The sequence below is a fragment of the Ischnura elegans genome, chromosome 12 (assembly GCF_921293095.1).
Source record: "Ischnura elegans chromosome 12, ioIscEleg1.1, whole genome shotgun sequence".
Lineage (NCBI taxonomy): Eukaryota > Metazoa > Arthropoda > Insecta > Odonata > Coenagrionidae > Ischnura > Ischnura elegans.
This window is the reverse complement of record NC_060257.1, coordinates 48,788,747-48,812,805: the sequence shown is the minus strand read 5'-3', so window position 1 is coordinate 48,812,805 and position 24,059 is coordinate 48,788,747. Positions and strand designations below refer to the sequence as shown.

Sequence of the window (24,059 nt, the reverse complement as noted above, 5' to 3'; positions counted from 1 at the left end):
TTAGTTCATTTACGTGATCATTCTATTATTTCGGTATTTTCCACTGAAAATTCAAAAATTAATTGATAAAACAGTATCGCGGTTATTTAATGCCTCAAATGTTTCCATTAGTGTATGTTTATTGTTTCTGTACGTTATGCGGCAGTGAAGTGAAATAACGCATTGCATTTGTTTCTACAGGCGAAAACGGTGGAAGGTTGTATAACGTTCCCGCCTTGGAAGACTTTTTCTATCAAATAATGTAATACCTACATAATCTACGGTAAAAAGTTTGCTAACCTTGAAAAATGATGTGATTAAAATTGCCGTTGTTGAAAAAAAGTTTCTTTTTGAGTGTTACGCTCGCGACGTATTTGAAGTAATACACCGAGTTTACCACGGCACTGCAAACGAGAGATAGTTGTTCTGCGAGTTCTTCCAGCGGCCACCAGGGGATGCTCGGCTACCCACGTGACAAAAGAGAGCGTCAGTACGACTCCGACCACTGACGCGAATAGTTCACCCTTGTAAATCCGCAACGGAGAATAAATACGTCCATCCGGGCAATTCACGCTGAGTATCATTGCTTCGTACATCCTACATCATCGCTAAGGCGCACTACCTACCTTTAGGGGCATCATTGCAAGAAATACCTCATACTGCAAGGGTTTTGTCGAGGAGTTGTATGTAAAAAAGTTCCGTTTCGTCTATGTTATATGACGCGGGGAATACTTCTAAAGATACTTGCGATCGGAGTCCTTTCTTCCACGACTTCGGGTTTACACCGCAGGCATCACCAGCAATTATGAGGGGAGATAACGCTTTGGTGCTTCGCATTAGTATAATCAACCTTCCGCACTCTTGAAATTCTCGATTCGCAATCTATCCCTGAAATAATCCGCTTTAGGCTTAGGCGTAGCCCCTTTCTCAGAAGTTCCCGCAGATTTGAGTGGGCAAAACTATCCGAACAAAGCTCCTTATAACTCTTCATCGTCTGCATTCCTTGGGCGCTTTTGTTTTTTTAATTTTGCAGAGCAAATAGGAAGAAAAATTAATTTCGACACTCTCATATTACTCCTTTATTTTTATTTTCTCACTTAGACGTGTTTGGTGTTTTTTTGGCCATGGTGACTGCCATCAAATGCTTTCTATTCACGCAACTCACGGACGTGCGGGTATGCTGCCGACTGCTTTCTGCCGTCCGAGGAACAAAAGAAGATGAAGCATTCGCGAATGCTAATGCCACAATATTTTCACCAAAATTAACTACTTATTTATCGAACGACAGTTTACCACATAAATTTGAGTCTGAGCACTCCATTAACTTCATATCTAACAGATCGCTAGAAAATACAGAGATTAAGGAGTCTTGATGAAAGTCTTCCGGCGGTGAAACCCTCGCTATGGCGAGAGGCAGCACCAAAAGGGTGTCGTAAAAACGAATTTTTTAACACGCTTATTATAGGGTCAATTGACGGTGCATCGGCTATCTCTCGTTATAGCGAGGGTGTCGCTATAGCCCGTACTCGCTTTAACGAGGTTCCACTGTATATAAATTAAATGCCATGGAAAATATTCAAATTTTCATCAGAATGAAAGTCTACTTTAGTCTTTCCAGAAATCAGGGCTACTAGTAAAATAGTTAATATCTCAACTAATTCAGACAAAAAACAACTTTTTTGTCCTTCAAAAGATAACAACTTAAATAGTTTTTAACACTATTCAAGTAACTTATTTTAACAACCAAAGTTCCTGAGCAAAACTAATTAATAATATACTTCTAAAACACTTCATTAAATTTATAAATACTTAGGCCTACATAAATTCCAGCCAAACTTCATTAGATTGTATACCTTTTGCTATGCTTAACAATACAGGGCTTTGTGAAATATGATTTGATACTTTCCCGCGCAAATAATGTGGATAAACTCTTCCTGGGATTCCCACCAGATTAATTTATCCATAACGGCCAATGTTTCAAGCTCCGACTTGGGGCTCATCCTCACGGATGAATGTTGTTTTACTTTTGAAATGCTGGCCGTTATGGGTAAATTAACCTGGAGGGAATCCCGAGAAGAGTTTACCCACCATACAGGGCTTCTTAATCTTAAATATTAAATTTAAAAATTAATACCATAAGTAAAATTTACCCTTAGGTAATTACTTAATATGTACTACAAAAATAATTAACCACAATTTCCACTAGACCAAGTAAGTACCAATTTAAGAATGTACAAGGGAAATAACTAGCCCAAAACAATCTTTTGATACGCCAAAGTTAAAAATTAAAGGCCCTAACCACAAAATGAAATTCTTTGCCACACATTATTGGCCACAGAAATTAAGAGTTCAATTTAAAATTCATGGTAAGTGCAGTAGGGAACTAGTACCTACAAAAGTATTATACCAGATAATTATGACTTCCTAGTTTCTTCTATATATTTAACTTACTAACTGTCCCACTTTTTATTCATGAAATATTTTACACAAATACTTCAGAGATCAAATTACTATCCTTATATGTAACAGATGGATACATATACCTATTTGTAATAATTCCACTTTTTTCCTGATTTTTTTTAATTCACGGATAAAATACATGAAAAAGGATATTTTCCACAAATGTAATTTTTTATTATATGTAACTGAAAAATTTCTCTACATAATACTTATTAGTGGAAATTCATTTCACTTATCGCATGAGTGGGGTAATGAAAACAGACAAGACACAATAGGGGCTGTCCCTACCTGTTATTGGCTTTTTAAACCAACATATGACACCTAAAAAATAGCAGGTAACTATGGAACTGTATATCATGATAATAATAGCCATTTTCTTATGTGTATCATGAGCTTTAACTGTAATGAAATGCATCTCCTGAGTTGTGAAGGCAAATGAAGATGTAACCCAAACAACCTGGTCAATAATGGTCTATCAATAAAATTCACATCTGTTGAACAAAGTAAGTCAGTTAATGAGTAATTCATAACTTTTCACAAAAGTAACAAATATACAGAATAAATACCCTGATGAAAATGAGGAAATTTCAAGAGATCTCAAAATTTTTCTATTTAGGGATAAAAAAGGTTAATCGAGGTGAAGACCTCTATCGAGAACAATAGGCTTGTCCACCAGTATTGAAAATGGCTGAAAAAGATTGTTCAGCGAAAAAGTGAAAAATTTTAAAGTTCTTGAAAACGGGAGACCATGCTGATACTTTGCTGTGATGCCAACTGGTGGTATATATGCTTTTAAGTTTTAGTTAGATTTTAGCTAGTTTTATCTAGAACACCTGGCCTTCGATAAATATAGGGCATGAATTAAGTGAATTTTATAAACAGGGATAGTTACGAATTACAAAAAAATCTAAGAATCACCTTAATATCAAACATATATATCGTACATCACCATTATGCAATTTCTCTCTAAAGAATGCCACTTTAATTGTAGAAATTAAGGTTATGTAGGTAGATTATGCTGAAGTTGCGGACAATTAGGGATAAAATAAAGCCCATAGTAAGCTCCCGTCTCCTCTGCTAAATTTGTTGTAGCTTTTATAATCACAGTAATGTTGTCAGATCAGAGATTTTTGTGTCTCTCAGCGTACAGGAAGGCGACTACAACATCAATACCATTTTGTGATGCCGTACTTCAATCAATTGCAATAGGCTACATCAGTGCAGCATAAAACTTTCAGAAAAATTTTTCATATAGTTACACAGTAAAGAAAAGAAAATCAAAACAACTATAATTTCTTTTTTGGCTTCATTAATTTCTTTTAACAGCAATAAAAATGATGCACTACCCTAATGCAGCATGAGGAGATTTCCAAGAGAATTTTTAGAGAATTTGAAGAGGTTTTCGGAGCAAGAAAGAAACCTTCTAGGAACCCTGGATTGCACTGGGATCTTCTGGAATTCACTGGGTGCAATGCAATCACTATTTTCTAATGCTACAAAGAGGTTTTCAACAAGATTTGAAGAGGTTTGACAGCGGTTATTTGGTAGAGGATTTTAAGGAAGATCTTAAATATGTACCTTTACAATGATTACTTAAAATTTGCAAGAGGTTTTCTATTGTGGCTTGTCGAGAGGTTGGTTAGGATTTGTAAATCTTAAGAAGAGGCTTTCAACAGGAATTGTGGAGATCTCGCGACAGTTGATTCAGGGAGGATTCATAACTAGCATCTAACAAAACTTTTAAAAAATCTTTATGAAATTCCAGAGGTTTTTAATGCAAGTATTCCAACAGGGTTTTTAAATTGTTGAATTTAAAAACTTAGCATTTTTCATAGATAATGTTATACAACCAGTTTCATCAAAGTGTGACATTGTCTGGTATCAAATGCAAGAAAACTGAAGTGCATATGGTGAACAAGAGTACATATGTAGAGGGATTTTGTACAAAATCTTCAAAGGCATATTTATTTAGTTTTCAGACAATTTTGACAAATTATTTTCTTGCAATCCTCCTGAAATTCTGACCTAAGCCTCTAATTGCCTTAAGATTTTCATCAGATTATGTTCCTTAATCACCGCGTATTATTTTACAATTTATTATGAAACTAAAAGTAAAAGTGATAATGACTGAGAATGAAAAGTGATTGAGGTTATATGCATATATGTATGATTGACACAGTCCCAAATTTGTTCTGCCAGGTTTTATGCTTACAGTATACTTTTCCCACTCAATGCAAAGCTTCATTGCATGAGCAATGAGAATCATTCTCCACAGTTACATGTATTACTCTAATAATTAAGCTCACAGAGACTTATGTTGTACCATTAAGAAGTGATTCAAAACTAAAAAATAAGATTACTTCAGCAGCAATACGGTCAACTTAACAAAGATAAGAACATGAAAAACTACCTTGAATGAAAATATTTCATTGGATGAAAAAAATATTGGAGGAAAAGAAAGTCACATGTGAGAATCAATACTTTGCTAAAAATAACACCAAATCAGCTCTACATATTAATTTTTCTCTACTTTTATATGACAAGCAATCTATCATGTGTCCGCGGCTACAGTACACTTGTTTGAGAGAAGCAGTCACATGCATATTAGATGAAATTAAAGGCAAAAAAGAATGAAAAGATCTTTCCTCAGCAAACAAGTTGAAATTGGAAAAAAGATAAAGGCGGAATATGTCTGACTTATGCAGCAGAATATTTGGAATCTAGAGTAGTACTTCTAGCAACATCAACGACTCACAGAAAGCTTGGTACTTTTAACAATTGTAAATATTAAACTGAAACTCAATTTTGCTATGGTCTCATTTGTCCAAATGCAATTTCGTCCAGTTTAGTTGATTGTGAATCATGCAAAATATATTATAATTTGTAAAGAATCAATGAAAGACACCAATTAATCTAGAGAATATAACATACACCTTATAGCTATACCAATAAAAAAGGAAAAGAACTTTTTATTGGTACAATTTAAAAATATCAAGAGGTCAACGACGATTTACAGCTGAACATCAATTAGATTTAGTCGAAAACATGATCATAAAGTAATAAAATAGGGAAATTTCATTCAATTCCCATCGCAGGTGTTCAAGTCATCATAGTGACAAAATATCTCTACATCATTAAGATATGAGCACATACGTAGGCTTGCAGTTTCTAAATATTCTAACCACTGAAAAAGCTTTATTATACTGTCAAAACCACAGAAACCCATAGTCCACACATCAAAAGCAGTGATATGAAATCTACACTGCAACATGCCAGCACTCAAAGAAAAATATTTGTTGTGTCATATACATATGCTGGCCATTCGTGAAGATCATATGAAAGTGCCATGGGTGATAATACAAAAAAATTAGAGGAAAATACGCCTATAAAATGATCAATTATATGACGGCCTTAAAATCAATCAATCAATCAGTCTTTACTTGAAGCAGAAATGATCATTTCAAAAGCCAAATCATATGCTGTGCATTAAAAATAGAATTTGCCACGCAAAATTGTTTTTCTTTACTGCAATTATTACCTGGCTGAAAAATAAGAGCTTAACACTTAAGTGCAGATTAATCAGATGCAAGAAAAGTCACCGTTAGAAAAAGCATGAATTTGGACCAGAAAACTTGAGAAATCAAATTAAATTGAGCGAATTGTAGTAACCTATAATAACGTACCATGATTACTTCAGTCCAAACATGGGAAAAATGTTTGACACAACTATGGAACTTATTGCTCAAATATTGCCCTGTTATTAAACAATGATTTCTGATACAGAGATAGATACCATTGAGCATAGTAGACATTAGAGCTAACACGAACAATACATACACTCCTGGCATGCTTTGTAATTTCTTTTGAGTCAACTTTATAAAAAATGACACGATTTTTGGCATCAGTCGATACTAAATCCTTTCCATAATAAAAAAATTTGAAAGACCCATGATGATTTCCACACATGAAGCTCATGGATACCAGATAAGTTAAAAAACATGTTACCTCCATAGGGAGAATATAGCCCCCATCTTCTAAATCCACTTCTTCATCAGCATGAGCTTCCTCCTCATTCACGGCATTTCTCTCCTCACCTCGGGCTGGAGTCTTCCCTGCACCATCATCTCCTTCACTAGCTGCCCTTCGCCGAGCTTGAAGATCTGGGAGCATAAGAGTTGGCTGCCCCATTCTAGCCATTCTAGAAAGGATGCTTGCCTTGTCAGCTGGAGTTCGGGTATCTTTCATGTTGGAGCCAGTGGGTGGTGATCCCGAAGGAGTAGATGTGACAGCTGATGACATGGAACAACCAGCAACGTGACCTTTTCTGGGAGTACCTTCTTGGTCAGGAGCTGGACCACCTAAAATGAAATGATGCATTTTTAACACATAAAATCTAACCTAACCTAATCATCTTTAAACTAAAATCATTGCTATCGAACTAGAAGAGGATGTCCGTTTGTCTGTCCGATATGCCAGCATATGGCTGCACGGATTTTGCCTGCTTTTCCATATGGCTGTTTTCGCTTTGTTTCCATATGACTACACGGATTGCGACCAAAGTTAGAACATACTTGCATTTCATGCTCCCAAACCCCAGAATGCTAATTTTCATTGCATCTGACATATACTTTGCATCATTTTCTCATTACCGCATGTTACAACACGTCATACAACTTCTGCAATTGGACATCTTGCCGGGCATGCACACCTCTTCACTTGCCCAAAGAGAAAACATAAAACTCCTGCTGTGCAACCATGAATATCAAGTTCCAAGTTTCCCAGCACTATCCTTCCTGAACAATTCGGGGGGTCCTGCTAGTTTTATATAAAGGTTTAGCTTGTTCCAAATTATGCAATGTCTGGATCTCATGCAATATTGGTTACATTGATAAACTTGAAAAGTTACAAAAAAAGATTATCAGAATGATACACACTGGGTAACTCATACTTGGAGATACCTTAAGAAGAAATAATATCGCTCAATTTTTTCCGCGATCTTTTAAAAAAAATTAATCTGACGCAAAATCATCGGAATTACTACATTAATGCGAGGATACACTGGTCTTACTATTTCCGTTAGAATCCCCTTCGTAAAATGGAAGCGATCGCATACTAGCTGCATTCACGGGAGCGCCGTGTTCCTGTTTTCCAAGCCTCGCAGTGTGCGACCGCGTTCCGTGATCACGGATACACGTCCCGCAGCAGTTGCAACCCAGGCAACTTGTGAGAGACGCGACTACGTGGTGTGGTGCCTAACAGTATAATTTCCGACGGCGAGCAGTAATTTTGAAGCATTGGTGCAAACCACTTTTCTGTATCCGTGATCACACAGCCACGGATGTGTGGTTTTCGAAACCAGGCCTTACATGGAGCATTAATAATATGAGTGCAACCATGTTATTGCCACTAAAAAGATCGCGAACTGGCAAAGAAAGCTCTCATTGAGATAGAGAAGCACTCTAAAATAACAGAATACCAGCATAAATAATAATACATTGTTTGTTTTAGGTTAATTAAGAACATAGCAAGACATTTGAGTGAAAGTTTGTCTTATCCGTGTTTTCCGATTACACCCATGTCTCGTATAGCGCAAGGGATGCGTTCCTTGGGGTCTTTGCGCTATACGAATTTGCGTTATACGAGAGCGTTTTAACATAGGGAAGATAGGGATGCGTTCCTGGTAGCATAGATCTTTGGTGTTGAATTTCCTCTAAAACATCTATATTCCCATAAAAAGCCTTAGAAAACATTATTTCTATAAATATTTATAGTTTAAAACATCTTTAAAGATAGTATTCACGCATTCAAAGACTTTTATTCACGTTAAAAAAAATTCTTAGGTGCTTTCGAAATTCCATCCTGTCGTGCGGGTGGGCTAACATCTGCTATCTCAGGGGATCGTAATGCGTTGCCGGCAGTGGACGATTTTTAAAACTAGTCTAAAAACAACTGTTGTGTCACCCAGGCCCTTTTGTAGCTCATCGAAATGACAGGAAAATGCTTCTTTAAATGCCATTTCATAGCTAGAGGAGTTTATGAATGATAAATCATTTCATTTTGAAGTCCTCCGAGTCATTAGCAGCTACGTGAAACAGTCTTTAAATGCCTTGAAACCTGACCCAGGTTTTCCTTCCCTGAAAATGAATGAACGAGAATGCATTCTTTTCCAAAAGAATATCGTCTCGTCAACACTAGATCTAGTTGAGGGGGAAAGGAGCCACTTTCAATAACAGCTTGGAGTTCATCAGAAAATGTTGTGGTGGCTGCGCTATCAACACTTGCAGATTCACCTGATATCGCCGCACTGAAAATACCTGCTTGCCGTTTAAATTCTGGAACCAACCGCTTTCACTAAATGTCTCGGAGCGATTACCACTCTCGTCTTTTTGTACTGATTCACCATGAACTTTCCATATGTGTAGACCGCTTGGTTGAAGTTGGTGCGGCTGAGGTCACTGATATTTTAGCTTCGTCTTTATTCAAAATAAGGCATCGTGAGTTTAAACTTCCACGCAATATCGCTTTGACGCTCTCCATTTTCAAAGCAATTGACCTCTTTCAATTCCTCTTCTAGGTTTATGGTTTTCTTGATAAATACTTGATTTTTCTACACGCATTCCTATTTTTTGCCATATTATCTTGGTTTTTACTCTGTATGGCTCTATCTAAATCGCCTTCTACCGCTGAACTGTATTTCTGAGACGCAGAAGGCCTACGACTGCGGGGAGGGAACGAAGCCATTGTGTTTGAGACTCTATAGCGGACCCTTTTATGTGTCGATGCTATTCATGCGCAACTCGGCCACCGCTCCATTTCTCCCCCGTGAATACTGATGACCTTGAAGGCTTTAGCTTAGACCCTCTACCTGGAAGTCAATCGCCCGATAACCTATGACGGCAAAAATACGTCTCAAACCGTATTGCTGAAAAAAAACTCATTTCCACTAGCCCCACGCTTAATTAACGATCTAAATTATTTATTATCATTCTGTTAAGGAGACGAGATAAATCTTCGGTAGGCCGGCTATCTGGACCCAATGACGAGTAATACTTTTGGCAATTGCACAGCAATGAATTTCGATTAATATAGAAACAAAAAAGAAGATTTGAGGCAAGAAATAATATTAATATGCGTAAATTGATAGAAATTACGTGTGTACTTAGCGCAAGTTCACGTTTTATCACGAGAGCGTTTAAAATTTTTGATTAGGCTACACTGCGTTGCAATGTTTCCCCGAGGAACGAATTTGCGCTATATCGAAATTGCGCTAATCGAAATTGCGCTAATCGAAATTGCGCTATACGAGACATGGGTGTATTCATGCTGTCTCTCCCCATCATTAGCCTGGATAATCGGGAGTAAACTGTATTTGTTTAATTTAATTTTCTTCGAGAACTTCCCATCATTTTGCCATCTTTAATCCCAAGCAGATTTTGAGAACAGCAAAAAACACACTTGCTTTGGTAGCTGACTGTTGTGACACAATTTCATGCATTACTTCAACTGAAACAGAGTATCCAGTTGAATCAACTATGTATGGAATGAAGCAACAAACAATGGAATTCTTTTTTCAAACAGGTGAATTTATATTCCTACATTGACAAAATAAAATGTAAGAAATATTTTTTAAAACAAAACCCTATTGCATGAAATAGTAAAATTGAGGAAATATTTGGTAGACTTCAATGTCACTTTCTTCTTTTTGACTTAAATGGATAATTAAGGAAAGGATTCTCAAGCTCTCCAAAATAAATCCTCATAATATTTTATTTTCAGTCAACTCTTTCCCTTTCAATAATAATACATTGCTTTAGTGACTGAGCACATCAATTGACATACCACAGCAATAGTACACTATCATACCACCCCTTGCATAGTTAAATAGGGATGAGTCAAAAAAAACATTACCTATTCCTACCTCAAGGAATAAAAAAATTTACTTCTTGTGTTTCTCATTATACTTCTGGCTTATATGCTTCTTTGGTTGTTTGAACAAGTACCATCGGCAGTTTTAAGGCTACATACAGCCAAAAACCACTTGAGAGAAAGAAATTTTTCCTTCTCCCTTATATTCTGATCAATCATAGAAATTTGAGAGCACATTTTTTCACTTAATTAGTTAAAACAATAGAGAAGGTCAAATTCTGTTGTGGAGCAGAAAAGCCGCCATTACATTTTTGGAGATACTTTTTTGGCCGATACAACCTAAAAGTAGCGAGATGTCATTCTTGAGCAACTGCTATAGCAGTCTACTTTGACGTTAAACCTGGCTTTCCACAAAGTTACTCCTGAAGTCATCAATTTTATAAAGAGTTGCTTGTCTGAAGAACTCCTCCTTACACTGTAGCACAGGGCTGAGCCACAAAATTCTAAGCCTTCACTGTTTCCACTTCAGAAAATATATTTAATAACAAAAAAAACTTACCTCTTGTATTTGCCATTATACTCCTCCCTGGTTTACATGCTTCACCAGCTGTTTGACCAGGTTTTACTTCCTCATTCCCTATCCCTCTTCGAATTTGAATGATCTCTACTTCATAGACTAGGCATGCTTCAGGAGAAAGTTTTATTTTCAAACCCTGGAACATAATTAGAATACATTGACATTTTAAAGAATGTTTTTAGAAAAAAAAATGTACAAGTTTTATTTAAAACTTAAAAAAAAATGTGTTACAAGTTTTGACTACATATGATATCAGTTGTGTATGCATCAGTGCTTTTTCATCACCTGTAAGTCTTTAAATAACGAAAAAACCAGTTTTCTAATACAACAATTTTTGGCACTAATAACACAATTGCACAGTTCTTCCCCGGGATATGCATTTATAAAAGACCATTTCTGCATTGTATAGACCAGCCCTCCTTTTTGGCTGTCATTGGACAACTCTCGCTGGCTGGACTCTAGTCAGGGGGTTTTCTGGAGAGTGATTGCGATGATATAAATATTTTACTTAATGTACAACAACTTCAGTTCCTCCGAAAAAAAATACCCTGGGCGGTTTATATGCCTACAATAATAGCACCACATGGGAATGGATTAGCAAGGATGCATGTGCTGATTCGCAAAATTCGAAGTGGAATGTTATTTTTTACATGTAGTCTGAATATAAGAGCTTTTAATTATTTCCAAGAGATTCAAAGGGTCTGGTGTAGGAAATAGCATTTTTTTAATTGTGCTCACATATCACATAGACCTTGAGGGTAACCCGCATCTAAGTTAAGCCATTCATTTAAACAAATTTAATGGATTGTGCGGAAGTGCATCACAGTTTTGCTGATATGATGTGAAACTTTGATTCGTACAGAATTTTGGAGAGTATGAAGAAGAGATAATGAAGATTCAATGTGATTGGCCGCTAAGCAGAGGGTTTCTGCTATGAGCACAGTAATTGTGCTTTCACAAATTTTTTTTACTGTTGTTTACTCGGCGGTGCTGAGTCCTCGCTCGCTAACCTACAGTTGATTGTTACTTTAGCATCTTGGTAATAACTGTGATTTTCCCACATGGCAAAAGCTGAAGATGTCTTGATCGAACTACATTCCAATGCAAACATGAAATATCGAAATAAGCATCGGCAGATAGCATGCAACAGCAGGTAACATTGCTCCAGCTTTCTATAAGTCGAAAGTCAATGTAAGGGCGCCGATCTAACTACCACAATGTTGCACTTTCCACTTCCATACCTAACATGGGAAAAGACGGAGGGGGTTTCACTAGAATGTATGTTCCCACACTTAGGACGTAGCCTATTAGTGACGAAGTCAGCCAAAGAGGATGGGGGGGGGGGGGGAACTAACTCCTTCTCCTACTGTCATCTTCCTCTAATTCCTATCCCACTGATAACTGGGCCTAACAAAAGAAGAATGTAAAATGGGAGTGGGCGGAGAGTACTCAAGGCCGTAAATCACATAAATGCTTCGACAAGACTGGCTTTCAGTGTTGTAGATCTGACACATATCTTGTATTTTTAATTAAATACACCGATAATACAAAACAAAAGTTAATGCTTGCTCAGCGGTTCATTGCCCTCGAGAAATATCTGTCGTAATACCGAGCATACACAGTGGAAGAAACTTCGCTAAATTTGATTTATTTTACATGTAAAACATAGCCCGTTTGGCGGTAAAAAGACTGTTACTCACTAAAACATGATTCTTGTAAAATGCTGTATGTACTCGTTAAACTGGGCTTCCACTGTATTCATTTACATGCCTGGCTTCACAGCGGTAGCTTGTTTTGCAACCAAGAAACAAGACTTTGTAAGGAAAAAAACTGCTCTTATCGAAAGAAAGTTTTAATTCCTCCATATTATCAATAAATGCATATGAATTGCACGTTAATAGTGCAATTCATTCAAGTTACGTCCTTTATGCTTCTGAAAAATGGTCCCCGACCCCTACGCAAGAATAAATAATCTGAATATGGAAAAGAAAGATCCTTTGAAGAATAAATGGTACAGACTAAATGCAAAAATATAGAGAATAATGACAAATACTGAAGTTTACTAACTATACGGACAACCTAACATTATACTGGTTATGAAACAAGTAAAACTTCCGTTGGCCTGGTCATGTACAGTGCATGAAGGAAAGCAAAGCAATCAAAAAAGTTATAGTTGGCACTCCAGGAGGGAGGAGAAGCAGAGAAAGACTACAAAAGCAGTAGCTTGATGATGCTGAGGCCAATTCAAGACGAATGCGGGAGAGGAGGTGGAGGAGTGCTGTGGAAGATAGGTATGAATTGGAAGGGAGGAAGGTTATTTTAGAGGTCACAGCTTCAACATGGACGACATAAATGATATGATGATAGTGGGGAAGAGCTCCAATTAATGGATTCTGATTTCTTTGTTTAAGCAAGCTAAAATATTCAGGAGGCATTTATTAGTAAATGCCTGAATCATACGATCATATTTTTTGTCCCTCTTAGTGTTCACTTATGAAATCGATTTTTAAGACTGGAAAAGTGAATTCTCGCAGCATCAGTTTTTTTAATCACATGGTCATTATTTCCGTCTCTCTTTCTATCATTTTTCCATGTTCTCACAGCTAGTCGCCCATGTTTACCTATGTCTTTCCCACGATTACCAAAAATTGTGCTGCAATTGCTCTATAAGGCCATGTGTTCTGATTAGCTGATATGCGGTTTCAGCAATGGAAGAAGCAAAAAAGTGAGTGATGAAAAATGTGATAAGAATCCTCATGAAAAACAATAGGGTAGTTTCCTTCATCAAAGAAAAAAGAGGCATTGATTGCGATTCGTTACCCACCATTAGTGTATTCATAATATACAAATTATTTGTTTATAGAAACCCCAGTTTAGACGAATGGAAATGGTCAATTTTATTCTCATTTGAAAAAGGCCAGATTGGCTCCCATGCGATGCCACTCCACGTGACGTCACAGGGACCTAGTTTCTATACGAGTAGATAGGAGTTTTACATCGTCTGAGATTACCAATGCATGCATGAGGCACAGAGCTCAGGGAAACATGCCTTAATAATCACCTATTAAAACTGGCTAAGGTCAGAATGTTTCCTTCGTTTGATAGGAGAATAATAATCCTTATTTAAGCCAAGCGCTACCAGCTAGCAGGGTACTCGGCTACCTGCTAGCATCCAGCATCGTATCAGCACTCAAAGCCTCGCCCCAAGGTCACCTCACTTGCGGCAGCGGGAACCAGAACGACGTCACATGGAGATTTCCTGGCATTCATACTTAGCTTTTGTGCGCTTGAAAATTTTCACTTTTCATTTAATCGCGAAAATGGGATATCGTCATTTAAAAATCTAAAAGCGTGAAATAAATACTCCAGGAGTAATAATCTTTCAATTTAGGCAATAAAAAAATAATAGGAAACCACCCTATTGCACCAGACCATCATTTCTGAGTGATCGCTGGAGTGAGCACTCGAAAGTGAAAAAAAAAATGATTGTGCCATTCAGGCTTAAGGCTATACACATTATCAGTTACCTTCATCCTGGATACAACTTCAGGTGGAAGCACTATCATTTTGCGAGTTCCAACGGTAGCCCCCCACAGGGCTCCCTCCCACCACCTTTTATCCCCTCCCTCCCCCATATCTACATTTGTTTCCTCCTCCTTCCACGTTTTCCACCATTCTGTGACCTTCAAACAAAGTGGATGGTCATCTTTTTCATTGCTGTCAACAACCTGATTAGAATAAAAGTAGAGCAAGAGAGTTTGAGAAGTGCAAAAAACCTATATTTTAAATAGTGACTCTGATAAAAACAAATTTTGAGCAATAAAGTAAGCAGATAGATATAATCTTGACAAATACATACAAAGTTAGCAAAATGGGACCAATATGCTATTGTTGCTATATCTTTTTAAATTAACAATTGTCTGGAATTCATTAGTCTAAATTTTTTTAACCAAACAAATTTTGAGCAACAAAGTAAGCAGATAGATATAACCTTGCCAAATATAAAGTTAGCGAAATGGGACCAAAATGAAAGCATGCAGTTAAAATAAAACTGCAAAACATATGTACCTCGCCATGGAGCACAGCATCATCTAACACTCTTGCAAAATATCGCACATCCACCAAGTCTCCAACTGTGTCTATTCTGCGCAATCCTCCTCCTTTGTTCTTAAGATCTTGAACCATTGCAGAATTCCTGTTAGGGATGGCCTCATCATCATCCTTGTCCTTGCTAGTTCGCTTGGAGGTCTGACCACGGATGGAGACATTGGCACGTGCAAGGCCCACCTGTTGATGATCAGAAATAGGTTCAGCAGATAGTACAAGTAACTCAGCTTAATTATGATGAATTTTTAAAATTTTTAATCAAATATGAGCACAGAGGGGAGTAACTGCGTAACCAACAAAAAATACAGATTAGAATAGATGAATATTTCTGGATCTTTTTCAATTTATAATTGTCTGGAATTTATTAGTCTATGAATTCATTTCTTTTAACTAAAGAATTCTCTTGTCAAAGTTTCCCATTGCATTTTGGAAATTGTCAGGGCTTGAGAATTACATAGCCTGATTCATGGATAACTAAGTTCTACTACACCACCAAACTTGAACCTCTTATCATTAAGAACTGTTCTTCAATTGGATCAACATGATGGAACATCAACTCTAGCCATAACACCAACCTAATCCCTATTATAAGTATGTTTTTCAATCAATGCCAAATAAGTCAAAATATAGTGGAAGTCCCGTTTTACATGTACTCAAAATCCTCAGAAAAACTGTCGCTATATCAGGTGCACATTATATCCAAAGGTGAAGATGAAGCCCTCCAATTACCCAAATTCATCTTCACTTGCAAGTTTTCCTCTGTATTGGTGCAATTTCACAGAGGAATAAGATCTGCATTTGTTTTAAATTGCATATTTGTACATAATTTTTCTGATAAAATACCACAAAAAATTATTGGCTTGATTTCCATAAAATCTGGCATCCATGGCTACGTGTTGTTTGATGTGTAGCAATGTGATCATGGATCTGGGAATGCCCAGGATTGGTGAGAGCGTCAAATCTCTGTGATGGCTGAAACCATGTTCCAGATGCCTCATCAAACTATCGTATCAGACAAAGTTACCTGAAGGCTGCCATAGCCGGACACGGTCCCATGAGTAAATGGCATAATCGCACCATCCGCGACATTAGGAATCAATTAACGTACAGCTTCGGCACACGGCCTTGGAGAGGTCTGAACACTGACCCCAATTGACAACAGGCAGCCTGGCTTGTACACTGAGTCTTCTCCCTGCATGAACCTACATTCACTTATTGTTATGCATCTTTTAAAGACTTCATGCCAGCAAGCTGGGAATTCATTCAGTGGAGTTGTGCATAGCAATTTAATCAGCATGGCTACGTTTATTGCATCCATGATGCTTAGACGTTTATTGGCTGACAAAATAAACCTCGCGCACCTCTTTTCGGAGTTATTCTTAAAGCCATCACAGATAAAATGAATGACCTTGATGACTTTCTGCGTAAACGTTCATGGACTGCTCTCTAAGAGATATGCATCGTAATACCTAATGCATAGCCTGGTAGAGACTTTTCGGCCTGGCTCTATTCATATTATTTCAGTTAGTCATAGGCTTTTTGATGGTGCTAATCACTCAAGAGATATCTTTCATAATACTGAAAGTATACCGTGGAAAGAACTTTTTGGTCTCGCAATATCCAATTTATTTTACAAGTAAAATGTTGGCTGTTTGGTGGTACAAAGCCTACAACTCACTAAAACGCGATTCTCGTCACATGCCATACTCCCTGTACTGGGCTTGCCACCACTAGTGGTAGCAGTCTGGTACGAAGTCGCCTAATAATAAACACTTAAAACCAGATGCAACTGGCAACTTGAAGATGCCAGCTCTGGTCAAGAGAGTGGAGTGAGAACAGTCTTTCTTGCACTCTCGAAACAAACGGTCAAACTTACTGACGATCCCAGATAATGGTCAAGATGCCATATAAATTTTGCCTATTATTTTCCACTAAGAGGCAAATATATAATGTAGTTTAAATTGAGGAAGACAGTTTTAGCAGTTTTTAAAGGAAGCAGCTTGCCACCAAGTTTTCACCAACCCAGCCCCATCACTAAAATGGGTTATGTGGATGTCTAAATATTATTGAAAATGGTAGTGCCTTCCCCTTCATAAGATAAAAGAAGAATACAAAGTAAAGATAAAAATAAAGTGATATAATGCAATAGAGAGCTAATAGGATTGAGCTAAGGCCTACTGAGAGCCAGACACATTCTAGTTGCATTTGTTTAACGCCGACGAGGTGCCAAATAAGGGACAAGTCGTCTCACTACGCATCATTTTTTACCGTCTACCATCTTCTGATTTATAGGTATTATCAAAGATAAACACCCTCCTAGCAGCACATGCAGGATGAATTTTGCTGTATTCGAGGCTTGGGAGGGGGAGAAGCGAGCAGGGAGGGGACGGGAGTGGCCTGTCGCTCTTGTATCCACGACGCTGTGTGGGCGTTGGAATATTTTCTTTGCGGACGCGGACTCAAATTAGGCATTTTGTGGCTAAACAGTGGTGGATACGTCGAAATGCACGAAATTTTTGCCCTAGAAGAGCAGTAACTAGGCAAAATCTATAAGGAATGACCATAAAATATTATATTTTTCGAATTTTGACCCTCCCCCCCTAAATCACATTTGAGCGAGGGTCAGGGGTTCACCTAAAGATCTCAAAATTTTCAGGCCTTGTTTTTGATCGGTCCCACAACTTTTTTCATTGGGCCAGACGGATTTGAAAAAAATCGATTTTTCCGATCCGCCCTCATGTACAAATCAAAATTTTGGCTTTCATGTAAAAACATCTTCGATGCAACTTTCAAATAAATATGCTATCAATTTGATTGCCCATACCTCTCGTGCAAAATCCACAGCTGCTTCCGAAGAAAAAAACATAAGCGACCAATTCTGAAGGTCTTCATCATAAAATGTAGCATAATTATTAGCTTGAACCTGCAATGAAAAAAAAACCAATACCTTGAATCAGTGGAAAATAAATATCAACTAATAATTATTTCACTTCCATAGGCTGTTACAATTTCACTTCAACTAAGTACATGGGCTTGAGCATGGATATAACATAAGCATAAAGGTATAGCCTGGCATATCAAAGGATTGTATACAACAAAATAGATTTTTTTACAGTTAAGTAACAGAAAACTTGGAAATTGATGAAATCCAGAGAAGAAAGGTATAATGAGATAATCAACAATGCATAAAATTTTTTAGCAATTATCCACCATAAGATCATTACAAAGCATTAGTAGAAAGAGGGCATACAGATTTTATTGTGGTGTTCCAGCACGCGCCTATAACCCATCTTTGCTTGTCTGAAATATTTAATGCAATGACCAGGGGAGATATCCAAAAAGGACAATTAAAGTATGTGTAATGATATGAAAAATAAATGCACTGATTATTAAGAAAAATCTCAAAAGAAATGATGGAAGCATGGCTTGAATGACAAAAAAATAACACAATTTAGCATAAATTATCAATGTGTTCACTTTTCATTGTAATTTTCATCATGAAATCAGTGTTTAAATAAATAGCTTCGTCAAGTTAAAATTGTCACATGACATTCATTTTTGAAATTAATTCACTTTATCCCATATCACATCACCTTGGATGAGGAAGAAGCATCTGATTTTGAACTGAGAATATACAGGCAATTTCAAAGTTCAGTCTCATTAGATGCATAATGGTTTAACTAAATTCAAAGAAGACTCACGGTAAATTGGAATGATGACACTATCTTCACATCAGTCACCCGTAACTTCTCTCTATCATATAGAATTAAGTGGTAAATGCCAAGTCGATGACTGCCTTGAATTGCAACCCCAAGCATTCCTTTTGAAGTATAGCCTTCTTTCTCCCTGCAAGAGAGTAAAAGGGTGTAAAGTGGGAATCAAAAGATAATGTTGACATTATAAGCTCTACACAGTCCACAAAATAGATTTGGAAACATATGACTTCATAGTGGCTATAAATTATGTTTATCACTATCACAAGCAGATTTAGCATCAAATTGGGGGGAGTTCATGACCTAGGCTCGGGGAGTATGGAATAGCCCCAGGAAAGATGGGAATTTTTACATTAGTGAATACTTATCTTGGAAATAATATAATATCTTGGAAATTTTTATTAAATACATTTCAAAATTGTTGAAACAGGCATGAAGTTGCCGCGCGTGAGCTCTACAATTGTCGACTGCTGTGCTGAGTTCAGTATGAAGGATGAACCTCCTGACTTAGGCGCGGCGGGGTTGGCGGAGGGAGGGGGGCTTGCGGCGGAATAACATGGTCTCGGAGCTGCAAAGACAGTGCAGCGACAACCGACTTCTCCCGAGAGTAACCGAACGTGTCCGAATGGCGGGTCCCCGAGAATAGCCGATCGTTCCCGAGGTTCACAAGTCTGCCAATTCCCGTAAACTGCACAACAAGAGGTTTCTCATGTCCGCCGCTAAAGTTGTTTTCGCTCCGCGCGCATTAAAATCAGCTTCAAAAATCGCCACTCGAGGCGCTGACAAGCAACGGTATTCAGAGTCCTCTGAATGGCTGTTCTCGACGCTACTCTTTCTCTATATTACTCTTCGTCAGAGTCCTCTATATTGGATTCTCAGCACCACTCCCTCACTTCATAAATAAAGGACTTTGGATACCGTTACTCGTTAGGGTCGCAAGTGGCGATATTTGAAGCTGATTTTAATGCGCGCGGAAAGGTGCACAGCGCTGTCAACAGCTGGTGCACGATATCGCTGCAACTCATTTGTTTACTACAATTTTAAAGTTACGTCTCTGTCAGTCAGTATTGGTCAGTATCACGAATAGTGTTTCACCCTACTGAATGTGTCATCGTGGATTGTAAATTATTTCAGTTGATTGTGAGCGACTGTACAGTGTGGGCTTAGTGCTTCGAAACGTGTCAAGGATGAACAGTGTTGCATCATTACTTAGTAGTAACTTTTGTGCCCTAACTCTTGAACAAAAATGTGCAATCAAAGCACTAGGCAGACCGACGCCGCACCTCCCGGTTGAACCCCCGAAATAAAAGTTCACCAGCCGCCACTGTATGTACCTCATTACCAAAGTTATGATGCTCAAATTGTTGAATACTTGACCACCACAAATACAATAAGGAGTGCTACCATATACTCCAGCAAAAAGGGTAAAAGGTTACAGAGATAGGACACAATGTTCTAAAATAATAAGCATTACATATTGTAGCAGTACGCTCTGTAAGGCAGTTACTTTTGTTTCTTTTTCTATTGGCAGCCCCTTGTCCTGGACATTGTCCATTTGTACTGACCCAGTGCAGCTCATGATTTACCACTTTATCATACATACAAATTTCAAGTGCCTTTAGCACAACTGTTTAACTAATTTGAAGGAATAAAAAGGGCAGTGCGTCGGGATTGTTTGCAAGTGCAAGACCTAAGTGTAAGTACAACGAAGAGGTGCAATGCTTTAGTAAAGTCCTTGGCACAAGGACGACAGCGTGGAAAGGATGTGAGAGAGAGGAGGCCAATGGTGATTTGGAAAAGAAACACTGTGAATAGTAAATTCTTCACAAGCAATCATAGCTATGATCAATTGCCGGCCTAGGTGGCGGCGGGGTAAAGTCCTCGCCTGCCAAACCGAAGGTCGCGGGTTCGAGTCCCGCCTGGGTAAGTTACCCTTATCCGGGGCATGGATGTTTGTGATTGTTAAATGTTATCAACCCCGATGTAAAGGCCGAACAGTGCTGTTTTCGGTGGTGTGTGAAATAAATAAATAAATAAATTGGGACTCGGTAGAATTTGAGTTTTTCTGGCTTAGAGTCTGAAGGAATAATTCTCCCACTGGGTATTGTTTTGGGTAACTGGTCGCAATGCTTAGAAGGCTGAGTCGGGCATTGTCTTCAGGGATAGAATGTGAGGCCAAGTTCTTGTAGGCATTTATACCCTCAAATGCCATTCAAGAGATCCCCGATTAGTTCTTCCTCTAATGGTGTTGCTTTCCTATGTAGTGGTAGATTAGGCTTTTCCACAATTTGCTCAACAGGACACCTTTGTTTCTATTGATATTCTTTTCTTCTAGGTTAAGTTGTACAGCTCTTTAAGATGCTATCCCAATAATTATCTGTGTGAATCCTTCCAATTTTTGAAATTCATTATAGGGCAGAGGTCCACACAATGCTCTGCTACCGCTGATTTCAGGGGGTAGAACAAACACATGTATCTTTCATGCTCTGTCAGCCATTATTTAATTGTGTGGCCAGTTTCACCAATCTAGACGTAACCGCATTCACATGGGGTGCTGTGTACTCCCAAGGTTTTGAGGCCTAGGTCATTTTACAGCATTCCAATGAAGACTTTGACCCTGGTGACAGGTTTGATTGGTTGTGCCTTTGGAGTATCTGTGCTATTTCCAGCACCAGCAGCAAGATGGCACAGATCTGTGTCTCTTCACAACCATTGTGGCAAACCAAGTACTGATTCTTCTATCCTTAACTAAACAGTAAGGTTTTTGGAGAATGAGATGACTAGCTATACATGCAGAAATTGCTGCCACCAAGTCAAATTTGCTCTTAGCAATATTATACCAATCTCTTGTCATATTCCCATATATCCTCTTGAGACATAAAATTTTTCCATGGTTAAAAATGAAAAATACCAAAAGAAGTCCAGGAAATGTTCCCTTATGCAAGATCAGGCACAACATGAATAAGTATCATTCACGATTAAAAGACTTGATACAATTACATGAGACTTTTCATCTCAAATCAGGCAGATAATGCAAAATTGTGACACGTGACCATTGTCGATTTCTCTGAAAGTTATATTTGTGATAGCAGTGTCCTTATGATGAATAATGAATGCTTTTTCTCAGCTCAGAACTGAACCATTATAAAGTTATTATCCTTTGAATATTGCTGAGTCAGGCCTCGGGAGTAAAAAAAGAAAAATCACATATTTGCTGATTATTAAGGAACCATGACCCATAAAGCAGTGGTTATTATTTCATTTTGAAGAAAATGCATTTAATAGCATGCAAGAAAATGCACATTCTGACATTACTTTCAAGTAATTTAAATAAATGAAAAACAAATAAGGCTTGCCTAATTAATAAAAATTAGTAATTATTTAACAACTTATTATACATAAGGGCACCTTTTACTTTCTTTAAAATTTATCAGTGGGTAGTTTAAATGTTCTTCTATCAATAAGAAAAATAAAAAAGGTAGTATTTCTATACTTTTTGTTTCAAGGCACGTCAAAGTTTGGCATGTTTTCGACCCAATACACTTCCCTTGTGCACCAAGATTGCCTATCTAAGAGGGTAAATGAAGATTCATTCTACTTAGCATGTATAATACATAAAAGTCCATACATGAATGATTGGTTTAATCCAGTGACTGAATGCAAGTTCAATCTTGTGCACTTCCATGGCATCAAATGTGTGCAAACACCTGATACTAACTGGAAACGATGGACGGATCGCAATTGGCCCAGAGCATTTTTCAATAGTACTTCACATAAGTCTTCAAATTTGATCGTCCCAAGGGACGATCGGTTTGAACAATCATTACATCATAATCAGGATCAAAAATTCCAAATTATGTAAGCCATAGGGAGTGGTGGAAGAATTTAATGTTCCTCACAACAATTACATAACACTGCTGCAGAGAAAGATCTGTGGGGGTGGGGGCTAAGGAGGCATGCATTGGGTTGAAGCTTGATTAAAGTTAAAAAATTAAAATTAAATTGAAATTTTAGGAGCAGCACATAGTTCAAGAACATATATGTACTTTGTTATAATTTTTGGTAAATTAGCCTACTTTGATGAATTATACTTCAAAGTATTTTTTCCTGTTCAAGTATTCGTAGCCCTTTACTCCATAAGGCAGATCTTTGATGATATTTCTAGGTGGTTTTCTCTAAATATATTAATGAACTTTACATGTACGTAAGGTTAAACAAACAAAACCTAAATGAATTTATTAAAATATTTCTTGTAAACTAGATTGATTAGTAGATTTTTGCATGCAAAATTTATCTTAATATACATGGCCATGGACCATAGGAAGGTTTTATCTATACTATACTTTATCACGCATAGAAACAATAGCATTCTGCTCAAATGAGAACTAAGAGAAAAGATGAATTTATGCCATAAGGGCATCAATAAATATACAACATATTGGAAGAAAATCGAGTTACGTTGCAGGAGATATGGCGAGAAATGAGCTCAAAGTCTAGACTAATAATCACAATGAACTTTGGATAAGAATATTACCACTTAAGTATAATATTGGTTGAGAATTTCTGCACACACCTTCAGCATTATTGCTAACAAGTAGGGGAATTGCCCCTTTAATTACTCTAAGACAAAAAATTAATGAAAACTCTTTGCTAAACCAAGGCACATAGCTAGACTTATCCTACAGTCCCTGACGTTCGTGTGTAACACCCAATGCCACCATCAACACAATTAAGATCAACGATGAGGTTATATACTTACAACTTATATGTAGTAACAGGTTTAGCTGATATAAGATCAAGTTTTGGCGAGTTCTGATGAGATTGCTGGTAGCCTTTCTTTTCACTTGCTCCAGAACCACCCTTTCCACCAGATTCATCTCCTGATTCATGCCCTTTCTTTCTTCTTAAAGTACCAGGCTGTTTTGGGGCAGTATAAGTCAATGAAGCATTACCTCCAGACTCGGCGGGCCTCTCCAAACCAAAAAGGGACGCAAGTTTCGAACTAAAACAGAGCACATTACATTCGTAGGAATTTAATACGAAAAATGAAACATTCATGCTAATAAAACACCAAACGTGATTGTCAATCACATGAGGCTCGGGTAAAGAGCCTAATCAACAAGTCACTATGGAATATATGGACGAAGTAACCAAGAGCTACAATTGATCAATACATTATCAGGATACAATTTTAGTACGATTAGTTTAAAATTCATCCCTCAGATGGATTCAATTGAAAAATTAATCGAATATGTACCTTTTTCGAGCCATTCTACACGGGCCCAGCTAAGAAAATGACTAAAACCACTATCCGAGGTATACTACAAATGAAGTTATTCATCACTGAAATGAGGAGT

At 37.5% G+C, this 24,059-nt stretch overlaps 1 protein-coding gene across 4 annotated transcripts in view; it reads right to left on the bottom strand.

Annotated features, from left to right (window-relative positions):
- Nucleotides 1-24,059, bottom strand: part of LOC124169544 (FK506-binding protein 15-like) — a 63,815-nt gene that overhangs the window by 39,580 nt on the left and 176 nt on the right. For 3 of the 4 annotated variants that reach the window (XM_046548185.1, XM_046548184.1, XM_046548187.1), the window contains exons 2-8: nucleotides 23,462-23,704; nucleotides 18,691-18,835; nucleotides 17,814-17,912; nucleotides 14,951-15,169; nucleotides 14,410-14,610; nucleotides 10,865-11,018; nucleotides 6,445-6,797 (exon numbers count right to left, since the gene is read on the bottom strand). In XM_046548185.1, the coding sequence (XP_046404141.1) occupies nucleotides 6,445-6,797; nucleotides 10,865-11,018; nucleotides 14,410-14,610; nucleotides 14,951-15,169; nucleotides 17,814-17,912; nucleotides 18,691-18,835; nucleotides 23,462-23,704 (1,414 nt within the window). Of the gene's footprint in view, nucleotides 1-6,444; nucleotides 6,798-10,864; nucleotides 11,019-14,409; nucleotides 14,611-14,950; nucleotides 15,170-17,813; nucleotides 17,913-18,690; nucleotides 18,836-23,461; nucleotides 23,705-23,959; nucleotide 24,059 lie in introns of those variants that run through there. The other variant, XM_046548186.1, reaches the window with a different exon arrangement.